The sequence below is a fragment of the Solanum lycopersicum genome, chromosome 9 (genome assembly GCF_036512215.1).
Source record: "Solanum lycopersicum chromosome 9, SLM_r2.1".
Classification (NCBI taxonomy): domain Eukaryota; kingdom Viridiplantae; phylum Streptophyta; class Magnoliopsida; order Solanales; family Solanaceae; genus Solanum; species Solanum lycopersicum.
Genome location: NC_090808.1, coordinates 69,104,815 through 69,130,786, shown reverse-complemented (window position 1 = coordinate 69,130,786; position 25,972 = coordinate 69,104,815). Strand labels below are relative to the sequence as shown.

At 32.4% G+C, this 25,972-nt stretch overlaps 6 protein-coding genes and 1 long non-coding RNA gene across 8 annotated transcripts; 2 read left to right on the top strand and 5 right to left on the bottom strand.

Annotated features, from left to right (window-relative positions):
- Nucleotides 1–682: 682 nt before the first annotated feature.
- On the bottom strand, nt 683–1,629 carry LOC101256920 (dormancy-associated protein 2-like). Its single transcript, XM_004247864.5, has 2 exons — nt 1,448–1,629; nt 683–1,243 (listed from the first exon to the last, which is right to left on the bottom strand). Exons 1-2 carry the CDS (start codon nt 1,530–1,532, stop codon nt 960–962), a joined length of 369 nt encoding a protein of 122 aa, XP_004247912.1. The 5' UTR covers nt 1,533–1,629; the 3' UTR covers nt 683–959.
- A 2,524-nt stretch (nt 1,630–4,153) lies between these two features.
- LOC101256418 (uncharacterized) lies at nt 4,154–5,536 on the bottom strand. Its single transcript, XR_011211681.1, has 2 exons — nt 5,358–5,536; nt 4,154–4,678 (listed from the first exon to the last, which is right to left on the bottom strand). It is a non-coding gene; the product is annotated as an uncharacterized lncRNA (long non-coding RNA).
- Nucleotides 5,537–7,888: 2,352 nt separating this feature from the next.
- On the bottom strand, nt 7,889–9,064 carry LOC101256127 (glycine-rich protein). Its single transcript, XM_004247862.5, has 2 exons — nt 8,792–9,064; nt 7,889–8,453 (listed from the first exon to the last, which is right to left on the bottom strand). Exons 1-2 carry the CDS (start codon nt 8,904–8,906, stop codon nt 8,128–8,130), a joined length of 441 nt encoding a protein of 146 aa, XP_004247910.1. The 5' UTR covers nt 8,907–9,064; the 3' UTR covers nt 7,889–8,127.
- Nucleotides 9,065–11,274: 2,210 nt separating this feature from the next.
- Nucleotides 11,275–12,074, top strand: LOC101255834 (glycine-rich protein-like). 2 transcript variants are annotated; one of them, XM_026032941.2, is made up of 2 exons: nt 11,275–11,429; nt 11,592–12,074. In XM_026032941.2, exons 1-2 carry the CDS (start codon nt 11,342–11,344, stop codon nt 11,843–11,845), a joined length of 342 nt encoding a protein of 113 aa, XP_025888726.1. In that variant the 5' UTR covers nt 11,275–11,341; the 3' UTR covers nt 11,846–12,074. The 2 variants fall into 2 exon arrangements, with proteins under 2 accessions (XP_025888726.1, XP_004247909.1); XM_004247861.5 differs by having other exon boundaries at nt 11,276–11,429; nt 11,589–12,074.
- Nucleotides 12,075–12,209: 135 nt separating this feature from the next.
- On the bottom strand, nt 12,210–16,604 carry FKBP65 (peptidyl-prolyl cis-trans isomerase FKBP65). Its single transcript, NM_001365955.1, has 12 exons — nt 16,188–16,604; nt 15,363–15,449; nt 14,675–14,935; nt 14,502–14,576; nt 14,246–14,326; nt 13,975–14,169; nt 13,799–13,888; nt 13,512–13,687; nt 13,111–13,233; nt 12,742–13,016; nt 12,500–12,608; nt 12,210–12,400 (listed from the first exon to the last, which is right to left on the bottom strand). The coding sequence occupies exons 1-12, from the start codon at nt 16,405–16,407 to the stop codon at nt 12,347–12,349; spliced, it is 1,746 nt and encodes a 581-aa protein (NP_001352884.1). The 5' UTR covers nt 16,408–16,604; the 3' UTR covers nt 12,210–12,346.
- A 70-nt stretch (nt 16,605–16,674) lies between these two features.
- On the top strand, nt 16,675–23,948 carry LOC101254944 (protein transport protein SEC23 E-like). Its single transcript, XM_004247858.5, has 12 exons — nt 16,675–17,758; nt 17,868–18,041; nt 18,885–19,046; nt 19,378–19,520; nt 20,332–20,407; nt 20,555–20,727; nt 20,896–20,977; nt 21,553–21,630; nt 22,264–22,425; nt 22,528–22,791; nt 22,968–23,072; nt 23,536–23,948. The coding sequence occupies exons 1-12, from the start codon at nt 17,027–17,029 to the stop codon at nt 23,683–23,685; spliced, it is 2,301 nt and encodes a 766-aa protein (XP_004247906.1). The 5' UTR covers nt 16,675–17,026; the 3' UTR covers nt 23,686–23,948.
- LOC101255244 (6,7,8-trihydroxycoumarin synthase) lies at nt 23,911–25,806 on the bottom strand. Its single transcript, XM_004247859.5, has 2 exons — nt 24,816–25,806; nt 23,911–24,649 (listed from the first exon to the last, which is right to left on the bottom strand). The coding sequence occupies exons 1-2, from the start codon at nt 25,695–25,697 to the stop codon at nt 24,041–24,043; spliced, it is 1,491 nt and encodes a 496-aa protein (XP_004247907.1). The 5' UTR covers nt 25,698–25,806; the 3' UTR covers nt 23,911–24,040.
- Nucleotides 25,807–25,972: the final 166 nt, after the last annotated feature.

Genomic DNA, 25,972 nt, shown 5'->3' with positions numbered 1-25,972 from the left:
TAAGTAAAATTGTCAATCAAAATGATATTAATACAATATATGATATTAATTTAGTATTAGTTAAGCATATCATCGTTAATAAAGAAAAGGGTATGAGAAGTAATTTTTTATGAGAGAATGTGTATTTTTAAATTATTTTGAATTTGGATATGAATATGTAATTATTTTATATTTTATGACTCATTTACGTAATTTTTCCAAAAAAAATAAATTAAAAATAATATTCAGAAAATTGATTAACTTGGTCAAAAACTAAAAATTGTGGTTAAATCATTAAAAATAAATAAATAAATCAGTCAGCGGTAATTTAATTTTTTTTCACAAATTTCGTCAGTTATTTTTACCAAAAAATGCGATTAAAAGTATAAAAAAAGAAAAGAAAAGATAGGCTTAGATAAACATACATTCAAATATGGTCTAGCGGTACAATAGTAACCTATTGAGTAATTTATAGAAATCCATTAGATTTTACAAGTATTTTTAATTTTTTTAATTTTCTCACCAATTAATCGATGGATTTTATTCCGTTAATAAATAACCACGCTAATTTTTGAAAACCGTAAAATGTATGTCCTCATATATTTTTTGAAATCGATGTTTCAAATGATTTTTGCTAAAATAAATTAAAATAATGCAAAATGACTTGTATTTCATCACTTAAATATATGGATGACAAATAACATGTAAAAAGAAAAGATTTATATAAGTTCGTTCTCATACATTTATATAAAAAGAAAAAAAAAGACATGACCATCCATCCATATAGTAGTAAATGAATGGAGATTTATGTTACATTTATTCATACTTTCAACAATAAAACTATTGTTAAATCATTAAGTAAAATATATAAATAGCCATATATAGTTAGCCGTTTTGCACTTAGCTACTCAATGTTTATCATGGACATAATAACTGATACATCAGAGGTGCATTATATCCCTTAGTATGTAATTAATTAATTAGTTGCGAGGAAATCCTCCATACCAACCACTACCAGGATAAACTCCTCCACCATAACCACCACCGGGATAAAATCCACCATATCCTCCTCTTGGATAACCTCCATAGTATCCGCGTCCACCACCAGGATATCCACCATATCCGCCACCAGGGTATCCACCACCACGATATCCACCATATCCTCCTCCTACTCCGGGGAATACTCCTCCATACCCCCCTCCTCCGAATCCTGGTTGTACACCTATAAATTTGGGGCCATCATTTGGCGTATCGGATGTTTTTGCTACATGCACAAATTATGATCAAACATAAGCATGTTAGCTAGTTTGTACTATTTTGTTTAGAAAACTAATATACGTATTGTATTATTAATTCTGTGATGATCATAAGTCATAACATTTTATAGTATATATGATCATATGTTATTAATAATAATATTTGAATGTTAAAATTAATTAAGAGATGTAGTTGTAAGAAATAAACTTACGTTCAACCAACTGCCTAGATGTAACCTTTGATGTTATCACAAGTAAAATAGCCAAAACAATTAGGAAAAATGCTTTTGATTCCATTTTTTTTTCTTAAACCATATATATCTTATATAACTATTAGTTGTTTTTTTGTTATAATTGTAAGGAGAATGAGGAAACTAATGAACATTTTGTCTCTATTTATAGAATAATCATCTAAACATTTTGTGTATATTGGAGTAATGATGTTATGGACTAGTTACTAGTTAAGTTGGCAGACTAATTGATTGACTTTTTTAAAACTCAGACTTTTCAATAAAGCATCTACAGCATGATTTATCTTAAATAACTAGTATATATATGGCATTTTCCTCTAGCTAAGCTATTATTATAGATGAGTTTTTTTCTTTTCTTTCGTGTCAGTGTCTAGTACTTATATATGAATCCGACTAAATTTAAATTGCAGGTGAAACCTCTAATTAAGGATGGATGAATTTCAACCATATCACCAGAACTACATTAAAAATGTTTATTAGCGACAATTAACACTTTTTGTATATGTCCCTAAAAGTCTTTAACGACATTGATTCTAATGATACGTAACTAATTCTGATAAAGAATTTAGTTTTTTTTTTAATATCAATATTTAATGTCGCTAAAAGTTATTTTTTGTTATAGTAAATTATATCTCTCTCTATTGTATACTTTAATAGTGTCTTGAGTTACTCTTAATCTGATTTTCCAGCGAAGAGGGTTCGGAAGACATTAAAAGAGTATGAATGAGTATAAGGTACTTATGCTATATATAGAGTGAATGATGAGGTGAGAAATTTCCCAAAATAAAGAAGGAAAAGAAAGTAAATTGAACAAAAAAAACATATATAAACAAACAAACTATATGTAGAAGAGAATTAATTAAAATTAATCAGATTGAATTAAAAAAAATGTAAAAGACAATCTTAAATCGGGTCATGAATGAATACATAATATTTTATGCTTCCCTGCAGGCATATATTAAGTGGCGAAGACATGATTTTTATCACAATATTAATAATATTAACGTTATATATAATATAATTTTTCAAAATTTAGCATTTAATCACTGCCGATGAGAGTTATGTACTAGCTATATCGATCATCTTAATTATCTAGCCCAAGCTATTACAAATTTTTCTAATTACTTACTAGCCGCACTAATTCTAGCCTATTAGGAGATAGTAAATGTCTATATTTATTCTTTAGTTGCAAAATTGTTAAGAGTTTAGTTTGCTTTGAACATTATTTAAGGAATATTGTTGGAATTAATGATTCTTCTTTTGAATGAGAAGTCATCTTAATTAGGAATTTAGTTTCTCTAGCATGTGTTTTAGATTTTATAGTTAAGACCTTAGTTTCTCATTTAATAAAAGCAACATCTATTATCATCTCATCTTGAAAAGTCTATATATCATTTAAAAGGTCAATTTGAACAAATCATCAACTTGCGTTTGAGCTTAGAGTCTTTGTAAATAATTTTTCTATCTTCCTGGAGTCTTGAATAAAATTTATATATATTTTATGACAGTTTAAAATTTTATTAAATATGTTATTGTCATAGTCATCTGTCGTTGCACGTGGGCCGCACCTACATTGTTCTTTGCATTGGCCGGACACACAAACATATGCACATGGACGGAAGGGCCGAGTTTTACCTTGCGATATAGGTGAGCATGGTATGATATGGTACAGTAAAAATCGAATATTATATCGAAATTGATGTTTTTTCACCATGATTTATAAGGCTTTATCAATTTACTGTAACTGTAATATATGCTATGGTGACTAATTTATCGAACCATTATATATCAAAAATCATTATAAAAATATCAAATCAAATCGAATTAATGTGATATGATAATGGTATAGTCAGAGGGGAGCTAAGATTAGGAGTTTGGTGGTTCTAAATCAATTTGTTTGGGGTCCACAAATTGACATACATAAAAAAATATTAAATTTTTAATACAAATATAGAATCTACGGCTGATGAATTCGTCCGAATCCATGAATCCCGCTTAACGCCTCTGGATATAATATTTTTAGAAGTCATAAACTGAAATTACTGAATTAATTTTTTCAATATTATGACCCGTTATTTGCTGCATCTTGATCCAATCCATTGATTTTTTATTTTTATTTTTTTTTGGGGGGGGGGGGGGGGGGTCCTTGATAACTTTGGCATAAATTTCAAGGTTAATTAATACTAGCTTGTTTGTATATATGTTTTATAATTTAAAGTTTTATAAGAAATTTTAAAGTGATTATGAAAAATATATTTGAAAAAGGAAGTACTATCTAATGAAATAAAAGTATAAAAACAAAATGTTCAATATAATATGATAAATTTCAGTGTAAAAAGTTGGTAAAGGTAATGCAAAAATAAAAGTATATCAAACCGTTGAGGGGGTACAAAAATGTATGAAGCTACTAATATATATATATAACACTAAAGGATCGTTTGATTATTGAAATAAATTAAGGGATATTTTAAAATAAAATACAGAATTAAATTTCTTTAGTAATTGCGTATGGGCATTACCTAAAACCAGTACAACCATTATATCAAAATCATTGAATTATTTATACTCTGAATATATGAGTTTGAATTAAAAATATTTTGAATGTTAAAATATATGTATTGAACTGTATAATAATCTCATTTAAAAATTTGAAATTATCATAAATAATAGATATTAAATTGCTTAATTATATTATTTCTCATTAACCATATAAGCAAATGGACGATACATTTATTCAACAAAACTAACAACAACATATCAACTATGGTCTCACAACTATAAGATCGAGAACATATTTCTGTTCGACACTTAATCATTTATTCAACAAAACTAACAACAACAACATATCAACTATGGTCTCACAACTATAAGATCGAGAATATGTTTCTGTTCGACCCTTGACCATTTATTCAACAAAAGTATATTACTACTAAAACACACAATACCATGTTACTCAGTAATTAGTTTGAGTAACTTTATAACTTCAACTTTCTCCAGGATAACAACACCTAATGCAACCACCATCACCATAGAAATTCCTCCGGCAGCAACCAAAGCGACAATATCCGCCTCCTCCATACCAACGCCCCGGGTACCCTCCATAGCCACCACCCATGAACCCTCCATAACCTCCTCCAAATCCATCGCCTGGAAATTTAGCTTCATTTACCTCATTTTCCATCTCGGATTTGTCTGTACGTTCATGCATGTTCATGTTAGCGGGGATAGTCATGACTATAATCATAAACGCGTTCAATATTTAAATTTATTACATTCAAAATATATATATTTATTGAAATCTTAAAAAAAAAAAACCATATGTATACATTGAAGTTATGTGTCGAAAATACTAATGATACCTAGTAAAAATAGGTTCAATATTTTATTAAGTCAAATTAAAAAATTAGAGTCAGTCAGTTCAAAATGAGTAATCTTCCTTTGTTTGACTTGGTTACTACTATAAGGAAGGGGATATAAAATAAACAATGTGAACTAAATTTGGATGAGTAATGGATTGAATTTGGGTCAATATTATAGTAAACCCACCGACTCTAAAAGTCATGTTTTAATTATTTTCTTTTAATTTATTTCTTATCAAACAAAGTTAATAAAAAAATTCTTTATCAAAACTATATATAACATATCTAACAAAAAGAATAATAATTTTATATTAGCGATATAATATGTTTTCTCTCCTAATTAGCGAGATTAATTAGTGCCCCGTTTAATTATAAAAAAGATAGAAATAACTTATTTATACATTGAATGTACGCGTTTTTAAAAAATATAGCATGTACGTTGTATGTACGCGCATATAATATCAAGGTATATATATATATATAATGATGGTATATGAAGAATTAAAGCTTACTAATTTCCACAGTATTGGTGGAGCTCTCAACCAACTCCCTAGCTGCAACCTCTGATGTTAAAGTTATAAAAACAGCCAAAGCAAGGGTTAAAAGGATAAATAACTTTAATCCCATTTTTTTTTTCTTGCTAAAAAACTTTATACTACTTGTGTTATGATAATTAAATGTGAAGAAGATGAGGAAACTAATGAATATTTTGTCTATATTTATAGCATGGAAAACGCAAAGATTTTGAATATGGTATTGGTGGCATTAATTGAATATTGGCCTAGTTATTAATTAAGTTGACAATTGGATAGACGGCCTAGGGAGGAGTAGTACTCTTTTTACTTTTTTCATTTTAAAACGTAAATTAAATAGAATTTTTACATTCTTAATTAGAGAATAAAAATAATTATATTGCTTTAGATCGAAAAACTAAAAGAAAAAGATTAGAAAACACCATGCCACGAGAATCATGGGATCCTTTACTAGTAAAGAAAAATCAAAATGTGCTCTGACGTTTGCACTAATTGAAAAAGTTATTTCTCATTTTAAGAATCGAGTAATAATAAAGTAAAATTTTTAATTCTAATATAGTCAATGGACTTTGATGCACGACCGTTTCCATATATAGGTTGAGTTTCTGTATAGAAGTCTACGTATATTATAATTAAATTAGATTAATAGCTGAGAAAAATCACACGTCTTTAAAATTAACAAATTGACAAAATAAAGAACATAATAGTCGAACACATGAAAAAATCTTGATAAGGAGTATTTATCTTTTTAATAGACTTTATTTTGTATGTCAATATATTTTAATATTAAACACCTAATTAAAAAATAAAGAATATATTTTGTAATGTTATTTCAATATATTTTGTAATATTAGAATTTTCAAATAAAATTATTTATTCTTTTTTATTTTATCCTTAGTATTAACTAATTTTATTGAAAAACTAAAAACACTTCAATTATAGAGTAATAAATAATAATACCTAAAGAGAGTTAATATTAAATGGAATGAGATTAAATCTCAAGTAGTAAATAAAAAGAAAATAATTAAAACTCCTTCTAATTAATATTTATTATAAAACATGTTAGATAATTTTATAGGGAAGAAATACTTTTCAATAACCCCTAAGAATTCTCAAAAGTAAAACAAAAATTAAAGGCCGCAGCCTACAGAATTTATTAATATCTTAGACATCTCTCTTTCTATTTATATATCGTCCTTACTAAAAATAAATACTTCTTAGTATATGTTATTTTACAAAATGAATGTTTAAATTATATTATTTTTACTATTTTACCCTTGAGAGAGTTCTTAGCCTTAAAAGTATGAATCTGACCAGCATAAAAAAACTAAACAATTAATAATACTTGTTCATTGTTCAAAATAAATTAATTTATGGTTATTTATCTAAAACTTGTCTGTTAAATTAAAAGAAAAATTCTAAATAAGGATACAATAGTAAACTTACATAATTTCTTAATGGACTTGAAGTCTAAAATATTGACATATAAATAGTAACAACGAATAGCCGATTTGGTGAATGATCTTGGTTAAAATTTCCAAAATAGAGTTTTCATGCCGTTTTTAAAAATATTAAGTACTAATAATGATAAATACTCTCTCTTTCTAATTATATGTCGTCCTTGCAAAAAATAAATGGTCTTTAATATATGTTATTTCATAAATCAAGGCTTAAATTATATTATTTTTCCTATTTGCCCTTGAGATAGTTCTTAGCATTAAAAGTATGAATTTGTCCAACATAAAAAAAATCAAATGACTAATACAGTAAAACCTCTTTAAAATCAACATAAATTAATTTATATACAATAAAAATATTCCCCTGCCCAATTTCTTTTGCCTTTCTCTCTTTCTCGTTTTATACAATTTTCAAATTGTATCTAATTTCTCTCTTTCTTGTTTTATACAATTCAATTCGATTGTATATTCCTTGTCAAGTCTCTTTTGTCTTTCTCTCTTTCTTATTTTATACACATTTAAATTGTATATAATCGTTCTATACACTTACAATAATACAATTCGTTTTATACACTTCGTTTTTATACAGTTCTCTGCTTAAATGTCTTTCTCTTTCTTGTTTTATACACTTTGTTTTATACAATTTATTTCAACTGCATATGTATAGCGAATTATACTGTTTTTATATTTGCTATGGAATATAATAATGCAAACTTTGCTATAACATACAAATATAAATTTTTTATTTGCTATAGATGAAAGTTGTCCTAAATAAAAACATCGACTAGCCTATTAGGTGAATGATCCTGGTTAAAATTTCCAAAAATAGAGTTCTCATGCCTTAAAAATATTAAGTCCTAATAATAATAAATAAAAAATTTATATGAAAAGAAACAGTGTTTTTAGTTTTGCTCATAAATCACGTCCTTAAAACCTCGTTTTATGGGTTAAATACATATCTCCATTTCATTTATAAAAATTCTTCCGCAAATATCTTCTACCATCTTAAGATAAGAAATTCATATCGAAAAAACATAGAAAACATGTTGGATATATAAGTAAACAGATCTACCTACCTAATTATTAATGTGAATTTATGATATATCAATTACATTCAAACATATATATGAAAAGAGTAGGTAACGTACAAAATGAAAAGATAATATTGGACCATCCATCCACATGAAGTGAATGGAAGCTACATTTATTCAAACTCCCAACAACAAATTAAAAACTATTTTACTTGCTACTAAAACACACACTACATAAAATATTACTATAACTTAGAAATTTTAGTTGTGAGGCTTAGCTTGGGTGACTTTATTCATAGCTTCACTTTTGGAGTAACAACACCTATTGCAACCATTACCATAGTAATTCCTTTCACAACAACCATAGGAGCAATATCCACCTCCATAACCTCCACGTCCACGTCCACGACCACCACCAGGGTACCCTCCATAACCTCCACGTCCACGACCACCACCAGGGTACCCTCCATAACCTCCACGTCCACGACCACCACCAGGATACCCTCCATAACCTCCACGACCACCACCAGGGTACCCTCCATAACCTCCTCCAGGATATTTAGCATCATTTACCTCATTTTCCTTTGCTGCAATAAAAATCATACATGTGCATGTTATGTGTACATTCTATATCTATCGCTAGACGATTCATAATTTAAATTTAAACAGATTCAACTTTTAAATACTTATCATTTGAATTCATGGCATGATAAGTTCTTACACATGTATTAGTTATTCGACTTTCTATATTGCACAACTAAGTACCTTATTTAATTTATTTTACACACGCATAGTATCTAGGTATATTTATAACTCACCTCCAAACCAGTAATCGAACCCATATTATTTTGCTATATACATATTGTGTGATATGATATGAATTAGTATAAGGAATTAGGTCATTATAAAGGGAAAGTAAGCTTACTATTTTCCATAGTAGTAGTGAAGCTCTCAGCCAATTCCCTAGCTGCAACATGTGAGGTTACAATTGCAAAAATAGCCAAAACAAGGCTTAGAATTATAAAAGCCTTTAACCCCATTTTCCCCCTTACTTGGTATAAATAACTTACTATATTTAGGTTGTGATAATTTAGAGGGGAGAAGGATGAGGAAATTAGTGAATATTTTGCCTCTATTTATAGCATGATCTAAACATTGAAAAGGCAAAGATTTGAAGATGGCATTAATTAATGGAGCCAAGTAATTAAGTTGGCAGTTGGATATATTTAAAGAGTACTTTTTCCTTTTCTTTTTGGATAACCATTTGCATTTTCGACAAGGCATTTATGGTTGAGAACTACTACTATTCTCTTCGGTTCAAAATAATTGATGTTTTAACCTCTAAATTTATTAAACTTGATCAAATTTATAGTAAATTTCCTTCTGACTCCGCCCTTAATTACATATTTTTACTATATTTCCTATCTCAAATTAAATATCACTCCTAGAGTTTATTTAATCTCAAAATGATTGTCACTTTATTTTTCTTAATCATACTTAATTCTAAATCCGAATGTATAACTCAGTACATGATATCTTGTATTTATTGATTTTCAAACATGGAAAGAGCTAATATTTTGTTTTGGAACAGAGAGTAGAGTAATATTTTCTAAGGAGACAAAGAGTCAGTGGAATTTGTAAATTCGAATCATTTTTCTATTTAGGATTTGTAAATTCGAGTCATAGAAATAGTGAATTTGAATATTTTATGTTTAACTAGATCCATCAATTTAGTGCACACATCTTGCGATTCCACGTATTATCTCTTTGGCCTACTTTAATTGTCCTACTTATAAAAATTAATTGGTCTAATTTAAATGCATATTAAAAATTTGTTCTATAAAAGTCAATATTGAGTTTTTATATTTTTAAAAGTTATGCGTCCATATCTAATATTTACTACAATTTTAAGATATATATAAATATATATTTATACCTTGTTTTTTTGGAAAAAATTTTCTTATTTATCCAAACAGCTTCTAAAGGTCATCACGTGCATGAGTGGCAAGCGAATTTAGATTGATAATTACAAAATTAATTGATATTTATGAAAGGTCTCCAATTTTAATCATAAATATAAAAAATTATTTTTGATAAAAAATCTTTTATTTTAAAATAAGTCTTTTTGATATAAATTTATGTTATTCGAGTTCAAAACGATTACCAATCGTTAAATGAAAGATTGTAAAAAATAATTGAGATTTGAAAAGGTCAAATACATTGGGTTTTTGTAATTTGGAGGAGAATTTATAAAAGGTTGACTTATAAATTAATCGATTTGCATACATTCCAAATCTTATCCCATTTTCTCATACGCCTCTATGTGCTTTAAATAATACTTTCTGTAAAGTTGTTTTCAAGCATTTTTTTCTTATTTTTTCTAAAAAACATATATTATGGTGTCTTGTATTTTAAAAGCATTACTCTCTTTATCCTAATGCATTTAAAATTATTTAGCTGGATATAAAATTTTATTTTTTTTAATTTTTGAAACTTGTGATACAACAAGTTATAAATATTTGTATAGTTATTAATCGTTTTATTACTGGTGAAATGACAAATTAAAATTGTTCTTTATTAAATTAAGAAAATAAGTACATCACATAAATGAGAGAAATAGTACTAGTGTTATCATTTAAAAGGCCATAATTATACACTATAATTTTTCACAAACTTTACAAATATTTTATTTTTTAAATTAACAAAAGTGGTTGGGGAGATGTTGCTTTTGACCCTTTTACTAGAGTTCAAATCTAGTTGACAACTATTTATCGATAAGACTCGTACGAATAGACCTTTTTTTTTCTTCAAAAATTAAACTTTATTTGAATCATGTTTTCTAATTTTGAAATGACTTCTCATATCGACCAAGAATATAACGAAATGTGATACTTGATGTAAATTATAAATCTCACAAATCGTTGATTACTGTTTGAATGTAAATTGTGCACTTGAAGTCATTAGGTCGATGACACGTCTATTTAGATTTCATGGGTTGCCCGACGTAAAAATGTTCATTTTATCATAGGAATACTATGCTCTCTCTTCTTTCCTTTTGGTGTTATTTTTAGTCTTACAAAAATGCGCCCAAAATTCAAATAAGGATATAAGATCAATAATATCATAATTTTATTATTTTGATCTATATAGCAGTAAAAGAGAGCATCATGCATGACGAAAGAACAATTATTGGAGTAAAAATTTTTTAAAATCAGAGTCACTGTATGGAAGTATGGTATTCTAATAATATTCAGAAGCTTTTAATTTGGTCCAAAAAATCAGAAAAATAAAAATAAAAATGACATGTCCCATACTTATATTCACGTGAAATCTTTCAGTCCAGCAAATCTTTAATCCTTAAAATTAAATACCAAGATTTTTTGTGCTCTATAAATAGAATTTTGGTTCATTTCATTTGATCCATCACACTATACTCTATATCTCTAAGAAACTTTAAAAAAAAAAAAAATTCAAAATGGCTTCAACTAAAAATTTGCTCATTTTTGGTCTTTTAATTGCTATTGTCCTTATTTCTTTACAAGTGGGAGCTTCATCTACTCAAAGTAAGTCATTATTCTCAATTTTAAATTAAACTTTTGTTATAAATATTATTATTTTATATAATAATAATAAGTAATGATGACAAAATGACTCATAATACTTACCATAGTAACTATACACAAAATTATTAAGTTTAAATTATGAATCTGTCTTAACTATAGAAGAAAATAAGGCGAGTGGTGATGTACAAGAAGCTCAGCTCGGAGGTGGTGGGTACCCGGGGAATGGACGCGGTGGGGGCTACCCTGGGCGTGGTGGGGCCTACCCTGGACGTGGAGGAGGTCGTAACGGATATCCATGGAGAGGTTGCAGATATGGCTGTTGCCGTGGGTTCCGTTATGGCAAGGGATGTGCAAAATGTTGCTTCACTGCTCATCAAACACCTGATGCTGTATTTGAAGATGATATCAACAATTGATTGATCATGTTGTGACCTAAAGATATGTTTTTTTTTTGTCCTTTTAAGGAATAAGGCATGTTGTTGTCTATATTTGGACACATACTCATGTTTGTGTGTGAGTGTGTGTTCAATTGTTTGACATTGCCAATGAATAAATCACTATTGTTCTAGGAGGTTTTGTTGTGATTTTTGTATTTTAGTTATAATGTATGCAATTTGGAGTTTTGAACTAGTGAGGTTGATCTTATGTTATGTCTTATTGCACTTTTTCTTATGATATATCTCAACAAGTATACCCTCTTTTCTATATTTAGTAATGTTTTCGATTCTAACATTCCATAACAAATTTAATATCAAAATATTTTTTAAAAAAAACCCTTTAGCTCTTAAACTTCGTGCTCAGTCAAAGTATATAAAAATAAGATTGTTTATTATGCATTTCTCAAAACACTCGAGTACAACCAAGCCCAATGTCAACACTACACATTATGAAAGTGTCATTGATCTTCATGTTCTTGGTTAAGCCTTACTATCTATAGTCATTGGTGCTGCCTCATTTTTTGCTCCTCCACTCTGTATTTACAATAAGTAACAGAATCAGTATGATATTATAATTTAATAATCTTACTTAAATACAATAACAATTCATTAGTGTCATTTTGTCAAACTTACTTGCTCTAATTTGTTCATCTTTGCAAAAATATTGCCATAAAATTGAGCATCCTTCTTGTTATACTCCTTTATCTTTTCTTTCAAGACTTTGTATTCTAACTTGACATCCCTGAATCATCCATACCACAATATAAGCACAATAATATACGATTTAAATGCTATGTTGCGCTCGTACTCTTGGAAAGCTATGTATTTTGGAGGATCTAACGACGAGGAACATAGAAAAAGACAAATTCTTTTACCTGTTATCTGGATCGATTTCAAGTGCTTTCTTGATATCAAGTTCTGCTAAGTCCAAATCGACGAGTTGAATGTAAGCTTGAGCCCTTCTGTATAGAGCTTTGACATTTTTACTGTCAATCTCCAAGACTTTAGAACAGAGTTTTGCTGCTTCTTTGTATTCCTTCAGTTTCAGCTTGCACGCGGCATTGTTCAGATTGGAAGTAACTTTTAGAAGTTTAGCTTGCTGCTTCTCATCGTCACTGAACGAGGATTCATACTCGATGAAGCTCACAGCCTGAACAGTATAAAAATAGCATAGTCAACTATATGTCATCAGAATAATAAGGTCATAAAACTGTTTTTTTCATTAACTTTAACCGTAAATATACCTTTTCGTATCTCTTTGATGCTCTCACATACTTCCCGGCCTTGAACAATACATTTCCTTCCTCCTTTTTCTTTCCTGCAGCTTCAATTTTTTCCTGAGTACTCATATCCCAGGATTCCTTCTCCTGCATGTTTAAGTTTTTTGATGATTAATCTTACTCTTCCCAACAGCAGCGGAACCAGGATGGATACAAAATATGAACAAATAAACACAACGAAGCCAGGGGACTCAACATCTAGTATTTCTAGACTAGGAAACAGATACTTTTTGACCTTGTCTATACAATTTAATTTAGCAGTGAAGGGATTCGGAGTGAACCCCTTCCGCCCCCCTAGTTCCACCGCTGCTTCCATTGTTACTTGCTTAAGACATGGAAAACAAAGAAAATTCAAGAGCACCAACCTTCACAAATGACACCAACTCAACTTCATAATACACGACCGAATTGCCAGGAACAACAGCTAAGTCTTGAGGAGAATCGAATGCACCAAATGCATACTCTGGTTGAATTGTTATCAGAGCAATTTCGCCCTTCTTCATTTTTTTCACCGCTTTATCTAGTCCATCAACTACTTGTTCTGCATAAAGAAATCAAGTGAAGTAAGAAACTATGCTAGTTGTAGATAGAAAAAAGATATTAGTGAAAATATATCAAATAATTGGCATAATCAGTAGCAAGAAGACATTACCTTCATCTATCTTAAACTCAAATGGCTCCCCCTCATTATGTCCTTTCTTTACAAAAACAGTCCCGTCCTGAAGTTTTCCGATCAATTTCACTGCAAGAAAAAGCAAATTAATACAGAGGGATAATCATAAATATCTATCTGTGACGCGATCACTAAGTAGTTTAACTTTTTCGTACCTTTCACAAGAGCACTGTCATTTGGGCGTTCATAGCCCTCTCCTTCCTTCAAAATCCTCTTCAGAACCTTCTTGTCATTTGTTACTTCAGAGACAATCTTCCAAGAAATCAATTCAAGATTTATTTGAAGGGTGGCATTTGGTGGGACCCCACCGTCTTCTCCGCTTCCCACTTTACCCGTCTGTCCAAATGCATCTGCAAAAGCATCAGTTAATCATCACATAAACGAATACGAAGGAACATATCTAGAGCAGAAATGGTTTTAACTTACATTGTGGCTTCACAGTCAGTATGACTTTCTCTCCTTTCTTCATTGTCTTAACAGCTTTCGACAAAGCAGGACAGCAATAGCCTATACAAGAAACACCAGATTAATGTTATCAACTCTACTTCCGAAAGAGATTAAAAAGAGCCTAAGAAGCTATGTTGCTTGGACTCTCCAAAATGTTGCCACATCCATGTTACATCCTCAATAAATGCGACACGCATACACCTGAACAACATAGCTAAAAGAATGCAGAAGATACCATCTTCCACAGTGAATTCCACTCCATCGGATTTTGATACAACTGTTCCATCCTCAAGGCGAGCCTCGTATTTAACTGCAATAAAGAAACCGATAAAGGAATTCACATCAATCCTAAGGTTCTTGAGAAGAAAAACCACAACGGAGAACATGAAAGTTTGATAGTTTACTAACCAAACACTTCATCAAGATCCTTCGGATTCTGCCATCCCTCTCCTTCGATAAGTATCTTCTTGAATATTCCACCATCCTTGCATATGTCTTTGACACTAATCCAAGAAAGCAATTCCACTTCAAACTGTAAAGTGGCATTTGGAGGAATAGTTGGAGGGGATCCAGATTCACCATATGCCATATCTGGAGGTATAGTGAACAAAGCTTTCTCCCCTTTTTTCATCGTCTTTATACCTTCATCCCACCCTTTTATCACTTGTCCTATAACAACAACAACAACAATCCATCAAACCTCTAATCGCACTTGTCAAAACTATATATATAAGAGACACTATATACTCTAAACAATGAAAAATCAAATTCCATTTTCGAAGATATCAATTGTCATATGTCGTCCCTAAAGGCTAAAACTAAGTTGATCAGAAAATGGACTTTGGGCCTAACTAACCCCAAAGACTATCTCGAGGGTTGCCTAAGATCATATAAAGAAGCATGTTGCTCCATCCCACACAACATCAATGTCAGAGACATGGTAAACAATAAATTGAAATGGCCTAGCTAAATTAGAAAACCAAAAGCATATAAGGAAGCACAGTACGGTGCTCCATCTGACAGCGATGAAGGACACTAACACGTTCATAAACCAAACTATACCAAACCACTAATTTTCTAACAGAAAGGAGATTACCTTCGCCAAGCTTAAACTTGAACGGGGTGCCACGATCGCAACTTGAATCAAATTGAGTTCCATCAAGTAATGTACCGACATAATGAACTGTAAAGACCAATAGAATATAGTTAATCCAAGCAAAATTTCATCCTCATCCAAACTAAAGCCAAAAACTTGCATAATTCTATCATAAGAAACACCAATTGATTACAACTACTATGCCTTAATCCTGATCATGTCATCAACTCCATTAAAGATATCTCAAACCAATATTGTAAGGCCAAAAGCTTGCATAATCTATCATCTCAAACCAACAACAACTACACCTCAATCCGAAAGTAATTGGGAATGGATACACAAATTGGGATTGTCTATATGAATCCTGATAATGTAGCTCTATTTGAGCTCATCTCAAGCAAAACGACAACATACCTAGTATAGACCACAAAGCAGATTCTGGAAATTCTAGAACATACGCAAACCTTATCCCTCATACAGAGCTAGAGAAAGTTGTTTCCAATAAAAACAATCTAAATAAAGAACTAATGAAAGTGAAGGCATACCAAAAGTATTCTAAGCAATGACAACATGTAGTAACACATTGAAGGACAACAAGAACAGCACATAGTAACATATCAAACGACAAGAAACTACAGGATCAGTAATACTACAACTACTAGTATGAAAAATGACACCATCAATTCAAACAATTAAAGAAAGCTCATTTTTGCTACAAAGATCAATCCTTTAATCCAAATACATGCATAATGCATCATTCAAATTACCATTTAATTCCAAAAAAGCAACAAATACTTCAAAATAGATTACAAGGATATAACTAACCTTCAATATCATCTCCTTGACTAGGATGCTCCCAACCTTCACCTTCTTTCAAAAGCTTCTTTTTTATCCCACTTTTCCCAATCTCCTTCTCTTCATCAACCTTCATAACCGGGTCGGGTTCAGGGACATCAATATCATCCATCCCCATCCCCATATCCATATCCATTTCTTCAGCAGCAGCATTGTTAGAAGATACAGGAAACTCAAAATCCTCATCCATGGCTTCCTTCTTAGTACTAAAGAATGTAAAAGGTATTCACAATTTCTTGAAAAAAACCTCAAAATATAGTTAACTTCAAGCAAAATGCAGATTTAAAATGTGGGGTTTTCAAGATTTGCTGAGAGATGCATTGCAGCTTGTGAGTTTATATAGATGAAGGTCACTCTGGGGGTCTAGAGTGTTCTATGAAATGATGAAGTGTTAAAGAAATCCAGAGAGTTCTAAAGAGTTCTTAGCTATGGTGACTGATTTTTAATTTCAATTTTTTCCACACACGTTATAATGTAATAATATTCAATATATTTTTAATTTAATATCATAAAATACATATAATTTTTTTTAAATTTTATATTAAGTTAAAATATCACAAACGAATTTAATGTTACTAGTAATTAATAGCATTTGACTAAAACTCATAAAGAACAAAAAAGGAAATAAGTGTTCTTTTTAGGGAAAAATATAATTTTTAATACAATAAGGTTGAGTTTCTTGCTTTCATCTAACAATGGGGATTAATACAGAGTGATCATATAAAAATCAAATTTCCAGATTCATTCACATAAACCAAAACCCCCAAATTCTCAATCTTTATTTCTTTTCTCCTAAAAACCCTTTAACAATGGCGACTGAAATGGCACAAACAGAGCCAGAAGGCATCGATGGAGTTCGTATGACATGGAATTCTTGGCCAAGAACCAAAGTTGAAGCAAGCAAATGTATAATCCCAATTGCTTCTTCAATTCAATTGCTTCGTCCATTCCCTGATCTACCTACCCTACCTTACGCCCCCCTTCGTTGTAAAACTTGTTCATCAATCTTAAACCCCTTTTGTCGTGTTGATTTTCAAGCTTTAATTTGGATCTGTCCGTTTTGTTTCCAACGTAATCATTTCCCTCAGCATTATTCAGGAATTTCGGAAACGAATGTACCTGCTGAGCTTTATCCCCAATTTACTACTATTCAGTATGCGATTCAGAACCCTGGTGGTCATAATTCTCCACCTGTCTATTTGTTTGTGTTGGATACTTGTATGTTGGATGAAGAATTGGAGTTTGCTAAATCTGCATTGAAAAGGGTTATTGGACTTTTGCCTGATTATGCTATGGTGGGGTTTATTTCGTATGGTACACAGGTGCAGGTACATGAACTTGGGTTTTCGGATATGTCGAAGGTTTTTGTGTTTCAGGGTTCGAAGGACTTGTCGAAAGATCAAGTTTTGGATCAGTTAGGACTTGGTAGTATTAGTGGTAGGAAGGGTGGTGGTGGTGGTGTTGGGGTGAATGGTGGACCTAATCATGGGTTGACTAGGTTCTTGTTACCTGCTTCTGAGTGTGAGTATACACTTGATTCGGTGAGTTTTTTTTTTTGGTTAAAAATGCTGTCTTTTTGATTACTTTAGACTTCGAGTGGTGTAGCTGTTGTTTAATGTTGAATTTGTTCTTGTGTGTTGTTTTTTTTAGTTGCTAGATGAATTGAGTACGGATCAATGGCCTGTGACACCGGGAAACAGAGCTTCGCGCTGCACTGGGGTGGCATTGAGTGTGGCAACTGGTCTGCTTGGTGCTTGTTTGGCTGGGGCAGGTGCTCGGATTGTTGCATTAGTTGGGGGTCCTTGCACTGAAGGACCTGGCGCGGTGAGTTTTGACTTTGTTTTCGCTCTGTTTTGTTCTTAGTGATCTACGAATTTCAATATCCTAAGGAGTTGTTGGGGCATTTTTGAGTGTTTGAATGATTGCTTATTACATTTTTGATTGTCTGATTGTGCACAATCTAAATTCTTCTGGAAAAGGAAGGATTTTTAATATTCTTATGCTGCAAATGCTCTTCAAGGCAATCACTTCTAGCCGTCATAAAAGCACCATTGTCACCAATCAGTCTCCTCCTGTCTTTCACACACTCTTTAATGTTGTCCTCCTTGCTTATCCATGAAGGAGACTATTTGGCTTATCATTGCCTTTTGCAGTAAACCTTCCTTCTCAGCAGATGAGTCTACTACTGCTTCTGATGATGTTTAGCAGTGGTATCATTCGATAACTAAAATTTGGGTTAATTGTATATAGGATTTCAACTTTTGTCCATCCAAATCACGTGGACTATACCTTCAGTAAACATTTTTTCCCCTCAAGAGTAACTTGATACATAGGATATCTTAGTGAGTTAGGAAGATGAGGATTATAAGGTACTTCAACAAAAAGAACTTAATATTCGTATTTATCTTGCTTTAAACATTCTGTTTCCACTTAAATTGGTCTCTGCCAGCCCTCCTTTTCTCCTCTTAATGCTCCTGAATAATCGCCCTATATGTTGAGGCCAGATTTCTAACCAGGAAATTTAACAGGTTAGCAAGTCAAATGATTTAAGAGACTTCTTTTTGCATGAAATCTAAACAATTGATTGGACTTGGCCTCATTCTGAAGAAAGTTCGCCTAACAATGCTTCTTAAGTGATTTCTTTTCCTTATTTGTTTGTTTTTGTAGATTGTGTCGAAGGATTTATCGGAACCTGTTCGTTCTCATAAAGATCTACACAAGGATGCTGCACCATTTTTTAAAAAGGCTGTTCATTTCTACGAGGAACTCGCAAAGCAACTTGTCAGTCACGGTCACATCTTAGATGTTTTTGCTTCAGCACTTGACCAGGTTTGAATTGATCAACCACTTGTCTCCATGAACTATGTTGTTTGTCTTGTACGCTTTTGGTGCAAGAGACTGGTGTTCACTTTCAGATGAAGCATTTTATCCTGGACAGTATTTAGTTATCTAGGTGTATCTGTTAAATTATCGAAAAAATATATTAATGTGTAAGCATTTTTTTCTTGCTGTGGGTATATTTTGATTTTTAGTATTATTAGCCTCATCAATTGAGTCTGTAAACTTTACTCTATCCCTTACTGGAGAGGTCTGTTGACTTATTGACGAATCTGATCGATTCATAAGAGATGTTATTTTTTGACTAGTTCTGTTTTTTTAGGTTGGAGTTGCAGAGATGAAAGTAGCTATTGAAAAGACTGGAGGACAAGTTGTTCTTGCTGAAAGCTTTGGGCATTCAGTTTTCAAAGATTCCTTCAAGCGTGTATTTGAAGTTGGTGAACAGTCTCTTGGGCTTTGCTTCAAGTGAGCTTTTTGTTATGTCATTTATTTTCCTTCATGTTAAAGGGTTATGATTTATCCATTTAATATGGTCATTTTGACTGTTGTAATATTTTCAAGTTCATGGTGTTAAATCTCCTTCTTCTAGCTGGGACACTGTGAGCTGTTAAGTGAACCAAGCACTATTAAATAAATTGATAAAGCATCTTGTCAATTACATAGATGTCTGAAACTTAGCATCATCACAAGTTCTAGAAATAAATAATAGAGAAGGATATGTTTCAAGAATAACTATTTGATGTAGAAATTCAGCACAAATAACCGATGTATGAGCGACTATTCCACCAGCTAGCTTCTTCTCTGAGGATAGAATGAAGCTCGGGTTGTTAACATTGAAGATGAGACAAGGGAATTGTAGACAAGAAATGAACTTTTTGGGTAAAAACTGCTTGAGTATGTCCCAATTATGTGAAATTCTTTCTATTTGGTAACATTTAAAATGTTCGCCCCAATATTATTACCAATATTATTTTATACCACCTTCACAAACAACGGATTATCTCCTGCATAAGCCCCAAAATGCCCTTCCTTTACTCTTACCTTAAGTAGAAGAGTGAAAAGGGTTTCCTAGGGGATAGGGAAGGAGAGGGCAGACTTCCATTAAGCTAGAGATGTCCATATTTTAACTGTTTCAGAGGTAAATATTTGAAGTTATCTTGCTTGTATTCTGTAGAGTGAGTATTTCTTAAAATGATGCGTCTCTCTTCTGCATGGATGTGCTTTATTTTTCCTTAAACAATTTGATCATGAATCTGATGCATTAATTTTGTTCTAGTGCTACATTAGAGATCAACTGTTCCAAGGATATTAAAATTCAAGGGATAATTGGTCCTTGCACATCTCTTGAGAAGGTTGGTGTACTTTCATATTCTCAGCCGTAATACATTGACCTAATATTAGACGGCTAACCTGAAAGAAATGTCCTGGTAAACCAAGATTTATCCTCAAATATGACAGTTTCAGAAATTATTTGATACTGATCATGTAGTCTTATGCAGAAAGGACCTGCTGTCTCCAGCACAGTTACTGGTGAGGGTAATACTACAGCTTGGAAGCTCTGTGGTCTCGACAAAAACACTTGCTTGACAGTTTTCTATGATGTTTCATCTAGTGAGAAGTCAGATCCTTCAGGCAATATAAATCCACAATTGTACATACAGTTTCTTACAAGGTGATTGGAGAACTTCAACTCTACTTTTTTTTTATTGTTACTATTTCTTTAGGAAACAGTTAATGTAACCTGAGATAGAACATTCTGTATTCAATTTATATCGTGAGGTATACTAGAAAAAGAAGATGTTATCGTGTAACCAAAATTTGTTGGTTCTTGACTGTGCAGTTATCAGAGCCCTGATGGGCAAACAAAACTACGAGTTACAACCATTACTAGGAGATGGCTTGATGCTGTTGTTGGAACTGAGGTCTGTAATGACGAGTTTTGATTTTATATTATCATTTGTAATACAATGAAGTCGATTTTGTTCTTTTTGTATAGTTCACATGTATCTTTGCCCAAGCATAGTGAATGATATCACTGTTATTTGTTTCTAATTTTATCTTTTTATCTTACATTTGTCTTTTGACTAGTACTTCATGAGACTGATATTTTTCATGGGAAGTACATTTCTGAATTGAAGAGCTGTATTCTTTGAAGTAGTACTGCTCCCTTCCCCCGTATTATGCAGTTGAATTTCCATTTTGAGATAACTAGAGAAGTTTTATACACTTAACATCCAAGGATTCAAAGCTCATTTTAAAACTCTTGTGAAGCTTGTTTCGATGTTTGTTCAGTCATCCTGTTTGTTCAGTCATCCTCATTGTAATTTCAGACTCTATCAATCAATGATAAGCTTTTCCAAGTTATGCTGTATGTTTTTGTGCATTTCTTTCTCTGGGAACTTTTTCCTATGACATTTCTTTCTGAAAGGGATTCGATGAACTTTCTAGGGTGCATACTGGTGTTGATACTGATGGTGCAATAAATCTATGTTTCTAGGACTTGGTGCAAGGATTTGATCAGGAAGCTGCTGCCGTAGTAATGGCTAGATTGGCTTCTTACAAAATGGAGCTGGAGGTATCATCTTCGAGCTATAATTAGTTCTACACAATATTGTATTATCTATTTACTTAAATCATGTGGATGCCTACTAGTCATCTTTGTCTTTGTTGGCCTTTCTAGTTTGTAAATAGTACAATATGAACTTTTTGGCTTAAAAAATACATTTTTACTACACCATGATGTCATGATCTTTACAAAAATATAACGTAAGCACATGTATCATGCCTCCGAGAATCCTAGTTGGCTATTTATACGAGTCCATACTTCCATTTTATACCAAAGATTCAAAAGAAAAAAGTTGGATCTCAACAACAAACTCTCTATACTCTGAAATGTCTATTCGCACAAAAAGTACGGATGGTAACAGCTCATCGTTCGACTAAAATAATAAAATGACATGATGAGGTTGTTGCATATGAGCCAAATAGTGGAAGAATCTATTCCTGACTCTGTTAGATATCAAGTGATCAATGTTTAGAGAGAGTGTGCTTCTTAAGTTTTTCTGGACAGATCCATCAACTCATTATCCTCCTTTTTTGTTTGCATGAAGCATTGTTGAATCTGTCTCCTGAGTTGATACTGTCTTTCAGTTCTTGCTTTTCTGTATATTTAATTGATAAATCCTGATTAATAGATTTCACTTTCCAGGAAGATTTTGATCCCACAAGGTGGCTAGATCGGAATCTGATTCGCCTGTGTTCCAAGTTTGGCGAATATAGGAAGGATGATCCTGCCTCTTTCACTTTGAATCCCTGTTTTTCTCTGCTCCCTCAGTTCATGTTTCATTTGCGGCGATCACAATTTTTGCAAGTAATATAACCCAGCCTCCCTTTTTTTTGTTCCATTTAACTTTTCAAATTTATATCATGGATGCATGGTCTATTGTCTCTCATTAATGTGTGGACATCACAGGTTTTCAATAATAGTCCCGACGAGACAGCATATTTCCGGATGCTGCTCTACCGAGAGAGTATAAGCAGTGCTGTTGTCATGATTCAACCTACACTAATGGCATTTTCATTCAATACACTGCCTTCTCCAGCTTTACTGGATGTGGCATCAATTGCTGCTGATCGCATTCTTTTGTTGGATTCGTACTTCAGTGTTGTCATATTCCACGGAATGACAATAGCTCAATGGAGAAATTTGGGATACCAGAACCAGCCAGAGCATCAGGTACAGTTTATTGCTTTGCCATCTTCTTCTAAATGATGAGATCCTTTATGCTAAATTAGAGATCTGTCTTCCCCATTCCCAATCTTGTGGAATACGTTATGGCTATATTGGAATTATTTTCACCATCATTTGTGATTGTGAAACAAATTGATGTCCATTTTCCTTGGTTTATTCAGGCATTTGCGCATCTACTGCAAGTTCCTCATGACGAGGCCCAAGCACTCATCCAGGAGAGGTTTCCTGTTCCTAGACTTGTAGTGTGTGATCAGCATGGTTCCCAGGTAAGCATCGTATTGGGATTGTAAGATTTTGTTGCTTTGTGCTACATCAACACAACACCCTGTCGTGGAGTATAATGGATCATAAGTTCCTCAAAATCCGACATGCACAGTGTTTTTTTTTCTCTAGATTTTTCTTTTGGTATGATGTGCCTTCTGTTGGGAGGAAACAGAACAAGCTTTGTTAGGGTGGGAACTGGGAAGAGGAAGCCTTGACGTAGTTGGTAAAGTTGTTGTCATGTCAAGCCATGGAAACAGTCTCTTGCAAAAATACAGGGTAAGGCTGCATATAATGGACCCTTATGGTCAGGCCCTTCCCTAGACCATCCCGTGCATAGAGGGAGCTTAATGCACTGAGCTGCCCTGCCCATTCGAAGGGTGGACACAGGGATAAAGTTGCAGTAGACATAATTTTCTGGTTGTTTCTGCTTATCGATGTTCTAATATTTTCCCACATGCTTACCAGGCAAGATTTCTTTTGGCAAAGTTGAATCCCTCAGCCACATACAACAACGCAAACGATATGGCAGCAGGCTCAGATGTGATATTCACTGATGATGTAAGTCTCCAAGTTTTCTTCCAGCATCTTCAGCGACTGGCGGTGCAATCTTCTTGAGAAAAAAAAATGAGATTCCAGCCAAGAGTGCTTGCATCATCTCTGTTGCCAACCTCTCGTCCGTGCTTCGATTTTGTACTAAATTCCTTGTTAATCATGTAGCTGATTGTAGCAAGGATTATATCTCTCATATATAATTTAAAGTTTCGATATACATCTCTAGACTATTAGCTTCTTTCATGCTAAAAATATTAACCTATACATCTTGGAAGGCTACTCGAGTACTTTTGATATGCATGCACAAGGGTTTATTATATTTTGAATTAATGTTTTAGACATGTAAATAATAGATGTTGTGGCATTATGTAACGACTTTACAGAACTCGTCCAAGATTCACTTGTGAAGACTTACAATCTACATATAACATTTAGGGACAAGACAAAGATCATTCTTCTTATGTATGGCAAGTCCAGGCTTAAAATCTGTGTCAATGTCTTCTTTTTTCATCCCATAAGGTAATTCCCAATCAAATGAATAAAGAAGATTTGACAATGCAAGTTCCATGGATGCTACCCCAAGTGTAATTCCTGGACACCCTCTTCTTCCCGCTCCAAATGGAATAAACTCAAAGTCTTGTCCCTTAAAATCGATATCACTATTAAAGAATCTCTCAGGTATAAATTCTTCTGAATTTTCCCATACGTCAGAATCCCTTGCAATTGCCCATGCATTAACATGGACTATAGTTCCTGGCTGAATTTCATATCCTTCTAGTGTGGATTTTTTCATTGTTTCTCTTGGTATTAGGAGTGGAGCTGGTGGATATAACCTGAATGCCTCGTTTATCACTGCTTTGAAATAGGGAAGATTTTGGATGTCATCTTCATTCACAGTGCCTTTGTTCCCAATTGATTTTCTAAGTTCTTGTTGAACTTTTTTCATGGCTTTTGGATTCTTCATCAAGGCTGTTATTGTCCATACTACTGCAGCCGCGCTAGTTTCTGATCCTGCTAGTAACACATTCTACAAAGAAAGAACATAAAAAAATTTGTAATATAACAACTAATACTAAAGATATGCTTCAATCCTAACATAACGGAGCTACAAATTTCACAAAGGGTGTTCAATGTTCGTGTATGTGTTTGTGAGTGTGTGTGTGTTTGAGAGCTTTTAAGACACAAGAGATTACCATGACAATTGCTTTTATATCCTCCAAAGTGAGATCAATTGGTGTTGATTTCTCTTTCTTCAATTGGAGCAAAACATCAAGAATGTCCCCTTCCATGGATTTTGGCCTATTAGGATTAAGATGTTGCTCAATAAGTTCTTCATAAATCTCATCCAACTCCTTGAAATTCTTATCAAGTCTATTTGTCAATCCAGTAAGTTTATCGATCCAATTTAAAGAAGGAAAAAAATCAGACACGAAGAAGCTAGTCATCATTGCTGCTGATTCTTCAAAAAGAAAATAAAACCTCCTACTTTCATGTGATTCTTCGTCATACCTAATACCAAAAGCAACTCTAAAAATAATACTGCTACTTAATAAAATCATTAAATTGCTCAAATTGGTGATTTGTGAAGTGACAACATGCTGAGATATTTTCTTGATCATTCTTGATACTTCATCTTCACGAATCGGTCTAAAAGATTGTACTTTTTTTAGACTGAACAAATGAAGCACACAAGTTTTTCGCATTTCTCTCCAATAGTCATTGTAAGGTGCAAAGACTATGTCGCGACCATTGTAAGACAATTTTTGCTGCCCAAGATGAGAAGCTCTACTACAAAAGGCTAAATCTTGTGTCTTCAACACTTGTTTTGCTAATTTTGCCGAAGAAATTACAACTATTGGAGTAGAACCAAATCTTAATGAAAATACTTTTCCATATTTTTTCGAAAGTTTCGAAAAATAGATATGAGGGGCTAAACTATCAAACTGATGCAAATTTCCAATGAATGGAAGGCCAATAGGACCTGGTGGCAAATTGTTTTTGCTACTCTTTTTGGCTTTGGAAAGAAGAAAAATAAGAGGGATAAGAAAGGCTACAAAGAGTAGAAAGAGCATCATTTTGTTGTCCAAACTTCACAAAATACTAGTCACTTGAAATGTCTTAAATCTTGTTGTGTCATTTCATATGAACCATATAATATTTGTCCCTCAACCTCCCCCCCCCCCCCCCCCCTCCCAAAAAAAAAAAAAGAAACAAAAAATTTAGGTGACATATATAGAAAAATACCAAATGGCATATAATTATGAAAGTGACATATAAGAATAATTGGCCCAAAAATTGGATCTTGAAAATGAACTTTGTACACTAGCAATAAATATTTTGCACATTTTCA

Coding starts and splice junctions, on each gene's coding strand:
- FKBP65 (NM_001365955.1), bottom strand. CDS start 16,407: ATGGATGAGGATTTTGAGTTTCCTGTATCTTCTAACAATGCTGCTGCT. Junction 13,688..13,798: donor TGAGTTTAAGATAGATGAAG/GTAATGTCTTCT, acceptor TTCTTTATGCAG/AACAAGTAGTTGATGGACTA. Junction 12,401..12,499: donor AGATGAACAAATTAGAGCAA/GTAAGTTTGACA, acceptor TTGTAAATACAG/AGTGGAGGAGCAAAAAATGA.
- LOC101255834 (XM_004247861.5), top strand. CDS start 11,342: ATGGCTTCAACTAAAAATTTGCTCATTTTTGGTCTTTTAATTGCTATT. Junction 11,430..11,588: donor GGGAGCTTCATCTACTCAAA/GTAAGTCATTAT, acceptor TCTTAACTATAG/AAGAAAATAAGGCGAGTGGT.
- LOC101254944 (XM_004247858.5), top strand. CDS start 17,027: ATGGCGACTGAAATGGCACAAACAGAGCCAGAAGGCATCGATGGAGTT. Junction 18,042..18,884: donor GCACTGAAGGACCTGGCGCG/GTGAGTTTTGAC, acceptor TTGTTTTTGTAG/ATTGTGTCGAAGGATTTATC. Junction 22,426..22,527: donor GGCGATCACAATTTTTGCAA/GTAATATAACCC, acceptor TGGACATCACAG/GTTTTCAATAATAGTCCCGA.
- LOC101256920 (XM_004247864.5), bottom strand. CDS start 1,532: ATGGAATCAAAAGCATTTTTCCTAATTGTTTTGGCTATTTTACTTGTG. Junction 1,244..1,447: donor ATCTAGGCAGTTGGTTGAAC/GTAAGTTTATTT, acceptor TTGTGCATGTAG/CAAAAACATCCGATACGCCA.
- LOC101256127 (XM_004247862.5), bottom strand. CDS start 8,906: ATGGGGTTAAAGGCTTTTATAATTCTAAGCCTTGTTTTGGCTATTTTT. Junction 8,454..8,791: donor CACTACTACTATGGAAAATA/GTAAGCTTACTT, acceptor TTTTTATTGCAG/CAAAGGAAAATGAGGTAAAT.
- LOC101255244 (XM_004247859.5), bottom strand. CDS start 25,697: ATGATGCTCTTTCTACTCTTTGTAGCCTTTCTTATCCCTCTTATTTTT. Junction 24,650..24,815: donor ATATAAAAGCAATTGTCATG/GTAATCTCTTGT, acceptor CTTTCTTTGTAG/AATGTGTTACTAGCAGGATC.